The sequence below is a fragment of the Ips typographus genome, linkage group LG3 (genome assembly GCF_016097725.1).
Source record: "Ips typographus isolate SLU linkage group LG3, UJ_Ityp_2.0, whole genome shotgun sequence".
NCBI lineage: Eukaryota > Metazoa > Arthropoda > Insecta > Coleoptera > Curculionidae > Ips > Ips typographus.
Genome location: NC_138424.1, coordinates 13945756 through 13963387, shown reverse-complemented (window position 1 = coordinate 13963387; position 17632 = coordinate 13945756). Strand labels below are relative to the sequence as shown.

The 17632-nt window shown below is 34.8% G+C and overlaps 2 protein-coding genes across 2 annotated transcripts; one reads left to right on the top strand and one right to left on the bottom strand.

The window, feature by feature from the left end:
- Positions 1-303: 303 nt before the first annotated feature.
- Positions 304-17530, top strand: LOC145727106 (uncharacterized). The gene has a single exon (XM_081976537.1). It carries the CDS (start codon positions 12728-12730, stop codon positions 14363-14365), a length of 1638 nt encoding a protein of 545 aa, XP_081832663.1. The 5' UTR covers positions 304-12727; the 3' UTR covers positions 14366-17530.
- LOC145726032 (uncharacterized) lies at positions 2320-4429 on the bottom strand. Its single transcript, XM_081974966.1, has 3 exons — positions 4297-4429; positions 4090-4239; positions 2320-2393 (listed from the first exon to the last, which is right to left on the bottom strand). Exons 1-3 carry the CDS (start codon positions 4427-4429, stop codon positions 2320-2322), a joined length of 357 nt encoding a protein of 118 aa, XP_081831092.1.
- Positions 17531-17632: the final 102 nt, after the last annotated feature.

Below are 17632 nucleotides of genomic sequence, written 5' to 3'. Positions count from 1 at the left end.
AGAGCGACACATTAGCACTCATAGTGGTAAGAAGCCATTTGAATGTCAATATTGTAACAAAAGTTTTAATTACAAATCTCACCTTAATTGCCATATTAGGATTCACACTGGTGAAAAGCCATTTGAATGTAAATATTGTTGCAAATGTTTTAAGCAAATGTGCGATTTAAATAAACATATTAGGATTCACACTGGTGAAAGGCCATTTAAATGCATTCATTGTGACAAATGTTTTACGCAAATGTCTACTTTAAAGAGACATGTAAAGACTCACACTGGTTATAAGCTAAATAAATGTTAAATTCGCGAATAAGTGGTTTATCACTTTGAATTCACAAAAAAGGCATATGCCAGGTGTCCAAGAGCACTCTGGACATAGGAGATTAACATGGGAAAACAGTTTTGATTTTTTTGCGCCTGTACGGTTCATTTAATGGAAAAACGCTTTAGATAAAAGTTGTAAAGCACATTTTCGGCTATCAACTTGCAATTTTTTCTATACCGTAGATTTGACCATTAAGACGAAAAACGGATCTAAAATTCGGAAATTTTAAATCTCGCGCCAAGCGGTCATTAAGGAAAGTTTATATCCGGCCCTGGTACCAACCTTTCAAAATCATAACAAACCGCTGTCAGTCATTCTGTAATCAAAACATTCAAAACAAGTTTATTTAGTAATAATTTTGAGTTACTACCCACATAATGCGAAGAACATACAAATAAATCGTGATAAAAATACTTTATCAGTAGCCACAGCCCAAAAATCTGGTAAGTTCGTTTATAACCTCATTCAATGGATCTACTCAACTTATTTACTCTGTAGCAAAATTCTTTAAGAAAACACTGGTTTTGCTTGCAAATTTTTAATGAGGATGACCGAATTACCTATCTCAAGCTTCTTCATAACAATACCAAACGATCTAAAGTGATGAAAACAGTGGACAATGAAGCCAGATCTTTGAAGATAAGTTTCCTACTGTACAGGGACAACAACAAAGGGGCCAAATACTTCCTTCAAAAGTGGTGTGATTTAGCTTCAATGTGCTTAACTTCATGGACTATCATCAGCAAGTGTCTTCATCAATGTTGCAACTAAAACTTAAAATGATTCAGTGTTGATATCTGTCTTAAATCTCAAAATTTGATGGGACTGTGAAATGTGAATAATCTTAAACTGGCTATAAAACCTCTGAGAAACCCCTTCTAGGAACAGAATATGGACTTACACAGTCAAATTATCAGTCAGGTGACAAAAGTTTTTGTATATGGGTAGGTATTGTCAAAAAACCAACTGGTCTTACCACATAACATAAACAGTTCCAGTAGATTGAGTGTGAGTGGGTGAACCTTTTGCCATACAAGCTATGCTAAAAACAACTTTGTCTTACTAACCTAATCTTTGTTTGGATAATAGTGGAGTTCCAAATTAGCAAAGGTAGGTGAAATGTAGTGATTGAAAGTCTCTAAAGAGAAACAATTTGCTTCTAATTCAATACACCATTTTACAGGACATACCTTGACCAATCAAATGTGAACTCGAGTTACACATTACTTGCAAATAAAATATTTTTGGTTAGTAGACATTTTACAAGTATCCTTGTAGGTGAATAATGTTCAAGTTAACTAATAGAGCTAATTAAATATCAGTACTTACCTTACCCTGTAGAACTAGGAAAAAAACATTGACAATCAGTTATAAAAATGCCTTTTTATTAACATCATACAATATAAAACCACTTAAACACTATGGTGTGTTGATAACACTACAAAACAGGATACAATAAAACTATCAGTTACATAGGTCACTAAATTCACATTTTTGAGGGTTTTTTGACGCATCACTTTTGAGGGAAGTATTTACCCTCTTTTGTGGTCCCTGTATAGTAAAGCAACTTATCTTCAAACATCTGCAGGCCTTCCTAGTCCATTGTTTTTATCACTTTAAATCATTTGGTAGTGTTATGAAGAAGCTTGAGATAGGTGATTCGGTCGTCCTCATTAAATATTTGCAAGCAAAACCACTGTTTTCTTCAAGAATTTTGCTACAAAGTAAATAAGTTGAGTAGAGACATTGAATGAGGTTATAAACGCAACTTACCAGATTTTTGGGTTGTGGCTACTGTTAAAGTATTTTTATCATGATCTATTTTTATTTTCGTTGCATTATGTGGGTAGTAACTCAAAATTATTACTAAATAAACATGTTTTGATTATAGAATGATTGATAGCGATTGGTTATGATTTTGAAAGGTTGGTAGCACGACCGGATATAAACTTTCTTTAACGACCGCTTGGCGCGAGATTTAAAATTTCCGAATTTTAGATCCGTTTTTCGTCTTTGTAGCGCAGTAGGATTTCTAGTAGAAACACTGAACAACCGAATGAATAAGTAACTGGATTTATTAGAAAAAAGGTTAAAAAGATTTTGATGGTAAACAACAGCACATGTTAATTCGTACAGCTACACCACTTAAACTTATGTCAGCGCAGTGACACGTCCACCCTAACAATGACGTTTGACATTTTCAATACTTCGCTCTTCTCCTCTTTTTTAATAGTTCAGTCATTTACAAATTAACATTATAAATAATTTCATTGTTATCTTTTACACCCCCTCTCAATGAAATTATTTTTACAAAAAGATAAATATCATTTAGTGAAATTTTAAAGTCAATTTAAAAAATAAATTATTCTAAATTTAAACATTCTCTCAACTTGGCAAATCTGAATTTCTGTAAAGGTTTAGTCATAATGTCTGCGACCTGATCTTCTGTGCTAATGTACTGAATATTCACAACCCCTGTATTAATTTTCTCTTTTACAAAAAATAGCTTAATATCTAAGTGTTTGATTCTTTTATTATTTTCCGGATTGTTAGCGATACCAATGGTTGACTGATTGATCTGATCTGATTGTCTTCAAACATATTTACAGGTTCTTCCAAATTAAACAGATTGAATTCAGATATCAGCTGTTTTAACCAACAGGCCTCTGATACAGCTAATGCCAAGGCAATACATTCTGCTGCTGTGGAGTATAACGAAACACATTGGTGCTTTTTACTTGCCCATAATACAGGACACCCCAAAACTTAAAAACATAACTTGATGTGGACTTTCTGTCAACAATGTCTCCTCCCCAGTCAGAATCCACATAGCCGTCAACAATCGCAATATTTTCGGACATTGTGTCTATCTTTAATTTTAAGTCTAATGTTCCCTTAACATACCGAAGTATTCGTTTTAGCGCTATAAATAAGTTTTCATTGGCCTTCTCTTGAAAACGACTCAAAAAATTCACACTTTGACATAAATCTGGTCTGGTTCCTAATACTGCATACAAGAGACTGCCAATTAACTTTCTACACAAATGTTGGTATTTTTCATTTGGTTTGGAATCTTTCAGTAAAGTAAAATCAGCATTAAAATCTATCGGTGTACTAATTGACTTACAGTCTGCCATTCCAAATTTAGTTAAGATCTGACGTAAGTATTGTGTTTGACACAAATATGTAGTTCCTTCGTTAAGATTTTATGACACGTTGATTCCTAAATAATCCGAAATTATTCCTAAATCTGTCATATCAAATGATTCATTAAAAATATTTCTAAGTTTATTCACTTCAGTAGCGTTGGTACCAAGAATTAATAAATCATCAACATACAACAATACAAACAACCTAAATTCATCTGAACATTTCAAATATGGACAACAATCATTTTCTGAACGTTTGAAACCTGTGTTAAGCATTAAATCATTGAATTTGTTGTTCCAACATCTTGGCGACTTTTTAAGACCGTACAAAGATTTTTTCAATCTGCAAACATTGTAGAGTTGTTTTTATTTGCTCCCGGTAAAGATATATATATACTTCTTCATTGATATCACCATTAAGAAAAGCACTTTGAACGTCCATTTGAAAAATCGGTAGTTTTAATTTATTTGCTATGACAACTAAAATTCTGAAAGTGCTTAGTTTGGCAACTGGTGTGTATAAATCATACGTATCAATTACTCCCTGCTGAAATCCCTATGCGACTAGGCGTGCTTTGTACTGATTGTCATTTTTAATTTTGAACACCCACTTACTTTCAATAACCTTCTTATTAGTTGGCCATGGCACCTCTGCCCATGTGTCATTTTTACGTAGGGTACTTAATTCTTTATCTATGGCAGCTTCCCATTTTGACTCATCGTTATCACCTACAGCTTCTTCAATTGTCATAGGGGATTCAGTTTCTGAATAAAACTTGACATGATAATCATTCAACCAAGATGGTGTTTTTATCTGTCTACCCCTTCGATCAGCCCTCAGATAAGTAGGAGTATTCTCACAATCACCTATCGGTTCGTTTTGGTCTTCATCAGAACTAGGAATTACTTCAGGATTTAAATTTTCCTGAATGTCATCCTGGTTTTCTACTTCCATTTCTTGACTTTCACCTTGGAAATGTACAGTATGTACATCTTCTTGAAACTGTTCATTTAAAACACAATCTGATTCTGTGTCACTGTCAATGTTTAAGGTTATTACTTTTGTTTTAGTATCTTTGTTAGAATCACTAGGTACTTCACCTACTTGTGGTAAAACGATTATATCTCTGTGTAAAGTAACTGCATTTTTATCAGGGAAATAAACTCTCGACTGTGTCAAACACGTTGAGTTAATCAAAATGCTTCAAGACAAGAGGATAGATAAGAACGATGCACGTTTCATAAAGACCCTGTACGTAAATCAAACAGCATCGGTGAAAGTGGGCAATGAAACTACACAGAAATTCCCGATAGATAGAGGGGTGAGACAGGGTTGCGTTCTGTCCCCCCTACTTTTTAACCTATACTCTGAAGCAATCTTCGAAAGAGCCTTGACAGATGCAGAGGACGGCATTAAGATTAACGGACAGGTCGTTAACAACTTACGCTATGCTGACGACACAGTTATAATAGCGGATAGCCAGGAAGCACTACAACGTCTCATCATAAAGATATCTACCGAAGGTGAACGACTGGGCCTAAGAATTAACATAGACAAAACGAAGGTGATGATGGTTAGCAGAACATCAAATGTGAACCTGAACATCACAGTGAACGGTAAGAAAATCCAACAAGTATCAAAGTTTAGATATCTGGGAAGCTGGTTAACTGAAGACTTGGACCCAGACGTAGAGATACGAAGCAAAGAAGAATTGAACAAGCCAGGGTAACATTTATGAATATGAGAGCACTTCTCAGCAACAACAGCCTTAATTTGGCATTACGGTACCGTTTTGTAAAATGCTACATTTACTCTGTACTGCTGTACGGAGTGGAGACATGGACAATAAAGGCCAATGTCATGAACCGACTGGAGGCGTTTGAAATGTGGGTGCTGAGAAGAATGTTGAAGATTCCGTGGACGGAACACGCAACGAACGAGGAAGTACTAAACAGAATGGGTATAGAAAGAGAACTGCTGCAGACAGTAAAAAGAAGAAAAGCCGCATACCTCGGTCATATATTCAGAAATTCCAAGTACCAGTTCCTACAGTTGATTATGGAGGGAAAAATCGAAGGAAGGAGAGGCATCGGGAGAAAGAAATTTTCGTGGCTGAAGAACATAAGAGACTGGACAAACCTCGATGCCCACGCACTTTTTAGAATCGCACAAGATCGTAGCGAGTATGCCAGAATAGTCGCCAACATTCATTAATGGATACGGCACCTTAAGAAGAAGAAGAAGAAGAGAAATAAACTCTATATCCCTTCACTTCTTCGCTGTATCCTACAAGAATTCCTCTTTTCCTTTTTGCATCTAACTTGGTTCTCCTTTCTTTGGGTATGTGGACAGAAACAGGGCTTCCAAACTGTTTCAAAAAATTCAAGTTAAAAGACCTATTACTCCACAACTCGAAAGGTGTTTTGTTCACTTGAGAACTTTTTCCAACCCGATTAAGTGTAAACACAGTAAAGTTGATTGCCTCTGCCCAAAAACTCTTGTCTAGACGACTACTATGTAAGAGAGTTCTTGCAGCCTCCACCAATGTTCTATTCTCCCTCTCGGCTCTTCCGTTTTGCTGTGGGCTATATGCACATGTTTTCTCATGTTTTATACCTTTTTGGTCTAAAAATTGTCGTAATTCTTTATTAATAAATTCAAGGCCATTATCTGTGCGAAGTGTCTTCATTTTCTTACCTGTCTGGTTCTCCATTAAATTAATAAACTGTATAATTTTCAATTTAGCTTCAGATTTTGCATTTAGAAAATAAACTACTCGGAATTTTGAAAAATCATCTTTCAATAATAAAAAATATTTAGCACCGCCTAATGAAGGGACTTCAAAAGGACCACAAACATCTGAATACACCAGTTCACCAATTTCTCTGGTAATTGTTTCACTTTTGGGAAATGGTATGCGATGCTGCTTACCAGCTAAACAACCATCACATGAATAATTGTTACTATCTATATACATATGAAATGCTATTTGAACACAAAACTTGCTTGACGCTATTAAAGTTTAAATGTGCCATTCGACAATGCCAAGAATGTATGGTTTCAGCAACATTACATGAATCAACTTGTAGATTTGCCGGATTAAACTTAAATTTCATTACAAATAACTTACCCTGTCTAGTTGCTATTGTACGTACAAAACCATTCTTATCTACTATTTCACATTTTTCCCTATCAGATATCATAGTCATATCCTTATCTAACACTTTTCCCACTGAAAAAAGATTTATTTTCAACCCAGGCACATACAACACTTCATTCACTGTTGTTTGTATCCACTCCTCTCCTCCATGCCTGCAACTTGATTTGACCAACACCCATCACTTCCATGAGTGTACCATCTTCACTTTTCTACTCACTTTACGATTCAAGCTTTCAAAAAGACTTTCATTGTGACACATGTGGTCAGTAGCTCCACTATCCAGACACCATTCCCTTGCATTTAATTCGAGGTTATCGATCATTAGATTTAATTCTTGGCAACCTATAAATGCATTGGAAAAATCACTACTAGGTCCTGCTCCATTTCCATTTTGCCTGTTTTTGTTTCTGTTGCAACAATTATTCCAGGAATGTCCCTTTTTCTTACAATAATTGCAATAATTACTGCTACCTTGTCCTGAACTTTGACCTCTGTAACCTTGAGCATTATTAGCCTTTCTTTGTTGAAAAATAATGCAATCCTTTTTCATATGGCCTGGTTTGGAGCATACAAAACATTTTCGATCTCCTGCAGCTCCTCTCTGTCTATTTTCCATATTTCTAGTAGTGTCTTTAACCACGAAAGCATTTACTTTTCATTCACTTTTAATCTGGACTCCTCGACCAACAATCTGGAAGTTAACTCAGTCAGGGTTCTTTTTTCTGTTGATGTTGACTCCCAAGCCGATACAAAGTGTTTCAACTGGTCTGGCAGTGACATTAAGACTTTAGGTATTAACATTGCATCACTTAGCTCTTCTCCGAGATGTTTTAACTGTTGCTGGATCTCTTCAAGCTGTGAAACAAATTCTGCCACTGTACAATTCGTGTACCCCATATTAAAAAACTTTTGCTGTAATAAGTGAACACTAATGGCAGATTGGTGTTCATATACGGCTTTTAACTTAGCCCACATGGCATGTGCTGACTGACAAGTAATTATATGATTTAGGGGTTTCTCTTTTAGTCGAAGTGCAATGATTTCCTGAGCTTTTGCGTCTTTCCTGCACCATTCGTCTGCATTGGCCTCAGCGTTGAAATTCTCCGGTGATCACCGAGTATAGTCCCTTTGATTTCAGAATTACCTCTGATTGGAACTTCCATGTGCTCCAGTTTTCTCCATTCAACTTCAGTGTCCCTGATAACGACTGATCCATCGTTACTGCTTTGTACAGCTTTACTTTTTCAATAAGAAACTTCGGGTGAATATCTTTAATAGAGTCCCGCCACACGTGATTAACCTCACTTTTTCTCCTGGCGTATTTTCTGCTACTGAACCTGTTTAAACTGGTTAAACTGGGCCCATAACCTGTAGCGCAGTAGGATTTCTAGTAGAAACACTGAACAACCGAATGAATAAGTAACTGGATTTATCAGAAAAAAGGTTATAAAGATTTTGATGATAAACAACAGCACATGTTAATTCGTACAGCTACACCACTTAAACTTATGTCAGCGCAGTGACACGTCCACCCTAACAATGATGTTTGACATTTTCAATACTTCGCTCTTCTCCTCTTTTTTAATAGTTCAGTCATTTACAAATTAACAATATAAATAATTTCATTGCTATCTTTTACAGTCTTAATTGTCAAATCTACGGTATTGAAAAAATTACAAGTTGATAGCCGAAAATGTACTCTACAACTTTATCTAAAGCGTTTTTCCATTAAATAAACCGTACAGGCGCAAAAAAATCACAACCATTTTCCCACGTTAATCTCCTATGTCCAGGGTGCTCTTGGACACCTGGTATAATGTTCGCGACTAACAACTTTCATAATATAATCAAACCCTTTATTTCATACTAAATATATCGTAATATACTCTATTACGTTGACTGTTTCACTCACGGAAACGACTCATTACGTTACTTGTCCGGCAAAAATGTTTTCCCGGTTGAAACCGAAATTTTGCTATTTTACAAAAACAAGGCTTATTTTTATCAAACATTTTCTTTATAACATTAATATTATTATTATATTATATTACCTATAGGTATACAAAAATTACTACCACCTACGTATTATAAAGATTAACCCTTATAGAGCAATTTCAATTATTTGATATTTTGAGACCGCAGGATTAAGATGAGCAACAAGACCACTTTAATTTACGTCTACTGACGACTTTGGGAAACTTCCATAAAAGTTTCTCTCTTTTCAATCAATCTGGACACTTTTGTTTTTGTTTTCATAGACTCTTCTACGTATTTTCCCGCCACAGCGTTGCTCTTCCATTCACCGTAACTTTTTAGGATATTAATGTCGACGCGAGCGTTGGCTATAGAAGTGTTGCAGACGTCCGTCTGAAACAAAGGCTTGTGCATTGTTAAGGCTATCGAAATTGAGAAATTCGACAATTTTTTGGGGTGCTCCTCCAATCGAATGAATCCCCACTCTTTGTTTTATACATCTGCCTTTTCTTTAATATATGAAGAATGCCTTTTCTGGTATGTTTATGAGACGTGATTTTTATCAATAAAAATGTCTCCGTTGACGCATCTTGCATAAATCTGTCGATGTGTTCCCTTGATAGTATCTTCGACTGAATGGGTTGATTACCAATGGATTCTTTTTTCGCTATGACTTTCGAGAATGTAGAGATGTCCACGTTTTCATGGACAACGAGTATGGATTTCAGCATAAAATACTTGGACCACAGTGTGGGACTCTTCGATTTCTTCAACTCAAAATAACCATTATAAGAACGAAATTAACTTATTTGAAATATTTTGTTTACAAAAATAACTAGCTCAAGAATTAAACATTATTTTTTACTCTAAAAAAAGTCATTCTCGATTCTTACCATGTCCAATAGATAGGCCAGGACAATATTCTCATTTACCGACTCGCTTACGTTAAAAGTTTTCCGCCACTCGCTCAATTGCTTGAACTTCTTCTGATACCGTCCAGACGACTGTATGGGAATTAGTTCTTCAACCGCTTTATTGCTTTTTTGTAAAACTTCTGTAGTCGAATCCATTTTATCGCCACTTGGATTGCAACAGACTGCAATAACGGTGAATCGATATTAATAATCGATCGATAATTAAGGAAAACGGCCCTAAACCTAAATAATGACCTAAATATTGACCTAAACCACACTTCGTTAGATTAAACATTGAGATTTGAGTGGTTTAGTGATTGATAATCTCTCTTCTCTTCTTCAGCCTGTGTTGACCACTCCTGTATGTAGGTCTCTTCAAAAATTTTGTTTGGAAGAGACCTATGTTTTTGTTGGTCATGTCTTGCTATATGGCCGGCCACTTTCATTCTTGCCACGTGTCTCATCACATTCATTACCCCAGTTCTTCTAAGAATTTCATCATTTCGAACTCTATTTCTCAGGGATATTTTGTGCATTGTCCTCTACATTGCTCTTCATGTAGGTAGTTTGTAATTTGTCAGCGGATTTGCGTGTAACGGGCATTGTCTCGAGTCCGTATGTGAGCACTGGCAATACACAGGATTCAAATAGTTTTCTTTTTAGGTTTCTGAAGAATTCATATGGGATTTAAGTTTGAATCTTAATTTCATCTATATTTCTATATTTTTTCTGTCTCCTTTCTTATAGCATTTTGCCATTTGTTCGGAATTCTATTCTTTCTTCGGTTATACATTTATTTAGTAGGACTCGTACCTTATCCAGCAATATCTCGTTTCCCATTTTGATCATTTCGCTGGTAATTTGATCCTCTCCTGTGTTTTTTCTGTTTTTCATTTTGTGTAGTGCTGCCAGCAGTTCTCCATTATCTATTTCGAGAACCTCCTCCGATCCCACATTCTTTATTTTCCTTCTTTGGTCTTGATTTTCTTTTTGATTTCCTGAACTGTATAAATGTTTGTAGAAGTCCTCGACTATAGCAGTTACTTCGCTTCGGTTGCTGACTACAATGCCATCTTGGTTCTTCATTTTTGCAAGTCTTGGTCTTCCGCTGGATCTCATCACTTATACTCTCATACTTATGTTATTCTCAATTGTAGCTTTGATCAGATTAGTATTGTAAAACGGATATTCTTGTTGATTTCTTCATTAGAAAATTCTTTATAGTGTTGTTATATGTGTTACACTTTACTGGGTTCTTTTGATAAGTGAGACTTTGAATAAACTCAACAGACTTTATTTAAGAATTACACAACTATTTACAACACTACTTTTCAACCACTAAAGTCACTTTTCACTACTTCGTTCTTTGCTTTATCGCGCCACTATTACTTCACAACTGACTGTCCGTCGGCTCGGTCGGTTTATATAGGTATGTGTGGGTGATCGATTCTCAAACTTTCCTGTATGCACAGAATGTTCTTGCTATACGTCCAGTAAACGTTTATTGTATCGTGAACATTCCATCCGATGCGCCGATCCAAGTTTAATGATACCGGAACATGTCCAAAAGTAGTTGTTTTGTAGATTTGCATTTTACATGGGGTTAAATGGGTAGCTCCCTTATTTTGTGGCCTAGAGGGTAGAACCTTTGTATTAGGCGGGTAAGTTTGGTACACTCCTGGGATGCGGTGTTGCCAAGTTGTGCACTTTTTTCCTAAATGTAGGAAAATTCTATATAGTGACCCCTCGGTTTTCCCTGAATTTCAGGAAATCTTAATCCTCATAACCAGCTTTTGTATGACCCACCATAACTCTTATGTGGACAAAGAAGTTTTCTTGATGCCTGAGCCACCTTAGAATCCGGTCATCTTCTAATAAATAATAAATAACAAAATATTAGACAAGTTTAGTTAGACAAGTCTAACCGTAAGTTGTTGTATTTTTCTAATCAGATTTACTTCTAAATAGTTATTTATGTATTAAGAGCAAAAAGTATGACTTTAATGCGCTGAGAATGAAGTTTGCCGCGCGATGCAAAACAGAGCGCAGCAATCATTCGAGCGCATTAAAGGCACATTGTGCGCGTAATACAAACAATATTTTTTCTACAAACATCGCTAAATATCTAATACAACTAACCTTACTGCGTAGGTACTCAAAAACAGGATCAAAACTATACACAATTGAATACTGACATCAAACTGGTGACACTGACATTTCCAATAATGACATGCATTGTGGCCGTTGCTCTGGACAGCAAGCGAAAAAATTTTTATCGCTCGCTACCCTTGGCAACGAGCGATAAAGTAAACTCCTCAGTAAACGGTAACTTTTCGTTGAGATTTGGAAGCGAAAAATGCATCATTATTGAATGTTTGTAGAAAAAGTCAGTTTAGGACAGCAATTTTAACTTTAGCTGAAGCTTTAACATTACAAATAAATTTCCTATTAATCCATTTACTATTAAGTGTATAACATTAATGAATGCATATTTTTTGTAATATACGTTCAAGATAATTTCTAAAAATAAAGCTAATTTTAATCTTTACACATTGCATACCTACATTGAATATTTAGCTTTAGCATTACCTGTAAGAAAATATAGAATTTCAATTAATCAAAGTAGCCAAAGAATGATCGTTACTAGATGAAGATGAAGAATTTTGTGATGGTGCGGTTCTTTCAACTTGCAAGTGGTGTTTTTAGTCATATCGCAAGTGATTAAAATGTAGTAGATTTTAATATTTAGTTTTTTTTTTGCAGTTTAGTAATAATAGTAAGTTAATGATTACTCGACTTGCATAAAGGCGCAGTAGTAACAATCTAAGATGTAATAAACAGTATTAGAGTACACAAGAAATAATTGTTTTATTTTCAATTTCCTACTTTTATTTCAATATTCGTAACTTTTGGCAGGCACAATGTTTTGTTATGAAGTTATGAGTAAATAGAACATTTTGTAAACGAATTATGAATCCATAATAATACAGATTTTTTTTTAGGAAAAATTTGCTGACTGTAGAAGTGGGTGATCACAAAGTCAGGATATTCGATTACAAATGTTTGACATGTCTAGATTTTTTTAATGATCTTTACGAGGTAGAATTGCACCAACATCAAGAAACATGCAAGTATGCCTGCGAACGGTGTCACCGGCAATTTGACACTAAACTGGAAATTGTGGTTCATGTTATTGAACACATTATGGACTATGAACCAAATTCTGAATATGAATGCGAAGAATGTTCTTTGGAGTTTTACAACTTAGACGAATATAAACATCACCAGAAAAGCTGTCATAGAAAAATCGTTATATCAAATCAGTCATCAGCCGCCCAATATGACATCAATATTCTACAGACTGATTCAAATGTAGAAAGAGAACAAAGTAATTATTCCAATTACAGTAAGTTTGTTTCCGAAGACTCAACACATGAACAAGATGGTAAAGTTACAGAAACAAACTTAGGTTTGAAAGATTGCGAAAGTGAAAAACATTCTAAGAATCATGATTCGGACAATGTTCTTAAGACAGATGGAAAAACATATTACTGCAAGTACTGTAACAAAAGTTTTAAATCAAAATCTGACTTCAACGTCCATTTGGCAACTAATTTAGAAATCCAAAAATATGGCTGCTATAAGTGTGGAAAGTTTTTTTCGCGTAAAAAATTTCTTATAAGGCACATAGATGCCTGTAAATGTGACGATGCAAAAAGTTGTTATTCGAATAACTGTGAAAGACCAATTAAATGTGATGATTGTGGTAAATATTTTACAAAACAATCCTCTTTAAATATACATATGAGGATTCACACCGGTGAAAAACCATTTAAATGTAATGGTTGTGATAAATGTTTTACACGTCCATCTAATTTAAAGACACATATGAGGATTCACACCGGTGAAAAACCATTTAAATGTGATGATTGTGGTAAATATTTTACACAACTATCTTCTTTAAATGAACATATGAGGATTCACACCGGTGAAAAACCATTCAAATGTGATGATTGTGGTAAATATTTTACACAACTATCTACTTTAAATGTACATAGGAGAATTCACACCGGTGAAAAACCATTTAAATGTAAAGATTGTGGAAAACTGTTTTGCCATAAAAGTCATTTAAATGTACATATGACGATTCACACCGGTGAAAAACCATTTAAATGTAAAGATTGTGAAAAACGTTTTAACCGTAAAGATGATTTAAATGTACATATGAGGATTCACACCGGTGAAAAACCATTTAAATGTAAAGATTGTGAAAAACGTTTTAACCGTAAAGATGATTTAAATGTACATATGAGTATTCACACCGGTGAAAGACCATTTAAGTGTAAGGTTTGTGGGAAAAGTTTTACGCGTAGAGGTGGCTTAAATGCACATATGAGGATTCACACCGGTGAAAAACCATTTAAATGTAAAGATTGTGGAAAACGTTTTAACCGTAAAGATCATTTAAATGTACATATGAGGATTCACACCGGTGAAATACCATTTAAATGTAAAGATTGTGAAAAACGTTTTAAGCGTAAATGTGATTTAAATGAACATATGAGGATTCACACCGGTGAGAAACCATTTAAATGTAAAGATTGTGGAAAACTTTTTAACCGTAAATCTGATTTAAATGTACATATGAGGATTCACACCGGTGAAAAACCATTTAAATGTAATGGTTGTGATAAATGTTTTACACATCAATCTTCGTTAAATCAACATACGAGGATTCATTCCTGTGAAAAAACATTTAAATGTAATGTTTGTGATAAATATTTTACACAACAATCTTCTTTAAAATTACATATGAAGATTCACACCGGTGAAGTCATTTAAATGTTTTACACAACTAAGTTCTTTAATTACGTTAATATACTCTATTACGTTGACTTCTGTTTCTCAGGGAAACGATTCATTACGTTACTTGTTACATTACGAAATTTTGCTATTTTACAAAAACGAGGCTTATTTTTATCAAACATTTTCTTTATAACAATAATATTATTAAGCAGGATTAAGATGAGCAACAAGACCAACTTAATTTACGACTACTGAAGACTTTGGAAAACTTCCATAAAAGTTTCTCTCATTTCAATCAATCTGGAGACTTTTGTTTTTGTTTTCATAGACTCTTCTACGTATTTTCTCGCCACAGTGTTGCTCTTCCATTCACCGTAACTTTTTAAGATATTAATGTCGACGCGAGCGTTGGCTATAGAAGTGTTGCAGACGTCCGTCTGAAACAATGGCTTGTGCATTGTTAAGGCTACCACTCTTTGTTTTATACATCTGCCTTTTCTTTAATATTTGAAGAATGCCTTTTCTGGTATGTTTATGAGACGTGATTTTTATCAATAAAAATGTCTCCGTTGACGCATCTTGCATAAATCTGTCGATGTGTTCCCTTGATAGTATCTTCGACTGAATGGGTTGATTACCAATGGATTATTTTTTCGCTATAACTTTCGAGAATGTAGAGATGTCCACGTTTTCATGGACAACGAGTATGGATTTCAGCATAGAATACTTGGACTACAGTGTGGGACTCTTCGATTTCTTCAACTAAAAATAACCATTTTAAGAACGAAATTAACTTATTTGAAATATTTTGTTTACAAAAATAACTAGCTCAAGAATTAAACATTATTTCTTTTACTCTAAAAAAAGTCATTCTCGAATCTTACCATGTCCAACAGATAGCCCAGGACAATATTCTCATTTACCGACTCGCTTACGTTAAAAGTTTTCCGCCACTCGCTCAATTGCTTGAACTTCTTCTGATACCGTCCAGACGACTGTATGGGAATTAGTTCTTCAACCGCTTTATTGCTTTTTTGTAAAACTTCTGCAGTCGAATCCATTTTATCGCCACTTGGATTGCAACAGACTGCAATAACGGTAATCGATATTTCCTGTGACACAGTACGCTAAGGAAAACGGCCCGACATATTGACCTAAACCACACTTCGTTATATTAAACATTGAGATTTGAGTGGTTTAGTGATTGATAATCTCTCTTCTCTTCTTCAGCCTGTGTTGATCCACTCCTGTATGTAGGTCTCTTCAAAAATTTTGTTTGGAAGAGACCTACGTGTTTGTTGGTCATGTCTTGCTATATGGCCGGCCCATTCCACTTTCATTCTTGCTACGTGTCTCATCACATTCATTACCCCAGTTCTTCTAAGAATTTCATCATTTCGAACTCTGTTTCTCAGGGATATTTTGAGCATTGTCCTCTACATTGCTCTTCGTGTAGGTAGTTTGTAATTTGTCAGCGGATTTGCGTGTAACGGGCATTGTCTCGAGTCCATATGTGAGCACTGGCAATACACAGGATTCAAATAGTTTTCTTTTCAGGTTTCTAGGGAACTCATATGGGATTTAAGTTTGAATCTTAATTTCATCTCTATTTCTATATTTTTTCTGTCTCCTTTCTTATAGCATTTTGCCATTTATTCGGAATTCTATTCTTTCTTCGGTTATACATTTATTTAGTAGGACTCGTACCTTATCCAGCAATATCTCGTTTTCCATTTTGATCATTTTGCTGGTAATTTGATCCTCTCCTGTGTTTTTTCTGTTTTTCATTTTGTGTAGTGCTGCCAGCAGTTCTCCATTATCTATTTCGAGAACCTCCTCCGATCCCACATTCTTTATTTTCCTTCTTTGGTCCTGATTTTCTTTTTGATTTCCTGAACTGTATAAATGTTTGTAGAAGTCCTCGACTATAGCAGTTATTCCGCTTCGGTTGCTGACTACAATGCCATCTTGGTTCTTCATTTTTGCAACTCTTGGTCTTCCACTGGATCTCAGAACTTTCATACTTATGTTATTCTCAATTGTAGCTTTGATCAGATTAGTATTGTAATTTCTCAGGGTTCTTCGAATATTCTTGTTGATTTCTTCATTAGAAAGTTCTTTATATTGTTACACTTTACTGGGTTCTTTTGATAAGTGAGACTTTGAATAAACTCAACAGACTTTATTTAAGAATTACACAACTATTTACAACACTACTTTTAAACCACTAGGTCACTTTTATCACTTTTCACTACTTCGTTCTTTGCTTTATCGCGCCACTGTTATTTCACAACTGACTGTCCGTCGGCTCGGTCGGTTTATATAAGTATGTGTGGGTGATCGATTCTCAAATTTTCCTGTATGCACAGAGTGTTCTTGATATAAGTCCAGTAAACGTTTATTGTATCGCGAACATTCCATCCGATGCGCCGATCCAAGTTTAATGATACCGGAACATGTCCAAAAGTAGTTGTTTTGTAGATTTGCATTTTACATGGGTTTAAATGGGTAGCTCCCTTATTTTGTGGCCTAGAGGGTTGAACCTTTGTATTAGGGGGGTAAGTTTGGGACACTCCTGGGATGCGGTTTTGCGGGGTTGTGCACTTTTTCCTTAATTTAGGGAAATTCTATATAGTGACCTCTCGTTTTTCCCTAAATTTCAGGAAATCTTAATCCTCATAACCAGCCTTTGTATGACCCACCATGACTCTTATGTCGACAAAGAAGTTTTCTTGATGCCTGAGCCACCTTAGAATCCGGTTATCTTCTTATAAATAATAAATAACAAAATATCCAAAACAAGTTTAACCGTAAGTTGTTGTATTTTTCTAATCAGATTTACTTCTAAAAGTCAGTTTAGGACAGCAGTTGTAACTTTAGCTGAAGCTTTAACATTACAAATAAATTTACTATTAAGTGTATAACATTAATAAATGCATATTTATTAATTCAAGATAATTTCTAAAAATAAAGCTAATTTTAATCTTTACACATTGCATACGTACATTGAATATTTAGCTTTAGCATTACCTGTAAGAAAATATAGAATTTCAATTAATCAAAGTAGCCAAAGAATGATCGTTACTAGATGAAGATGATAAAGATGAAGAGGTTAAAAGTAAGTTAATGATTACTCGACTTGCATAAAGTCGCAGTCGTAATAATCTAAGATGTAATAAACAGTATTAGAGTACACAAGAAGTAATTGTTTTATTTTCAATTTCCTACTTTTATTTCAATATTCGTAACTTTTGGCAGGCACAATGTTTTGTTATGAAGTAATGAGTAAATTGAACATTTTGT

Excerpts from the sequence above, each read along its gene's own strand:
- LOC145726032 (XM_081974966.1), bottom strand. The coding sequence starts at position 4,429 with ATGGAAGTAGAAAACCAGGATGACATTCAGGAAAATTTAAATCCTGAA. Across the intron at positions 4,240-4,296 it reads TCTGAGGGCTGATCGAAGGG|AAACTGAATCCCCTATGACA; the intron begins GTAGACAGATAA and ends AGTTTTATTCAG. Across the intron at positions 2,394-4,089 it reads TAATAAGAAGGTTATTGAAA|TTACTTATTCATTCGGTTGT; the intron begins GTAAGTGGGTGT and ends TAATAAATCCAG.
- LOC145727106 (XM_081976537.1), top strand. The coding sequence starts at position 12,728 with ATGGACTATGAACCAAATTCTGAATATGAATGCGAAGAATGTTCTTTG.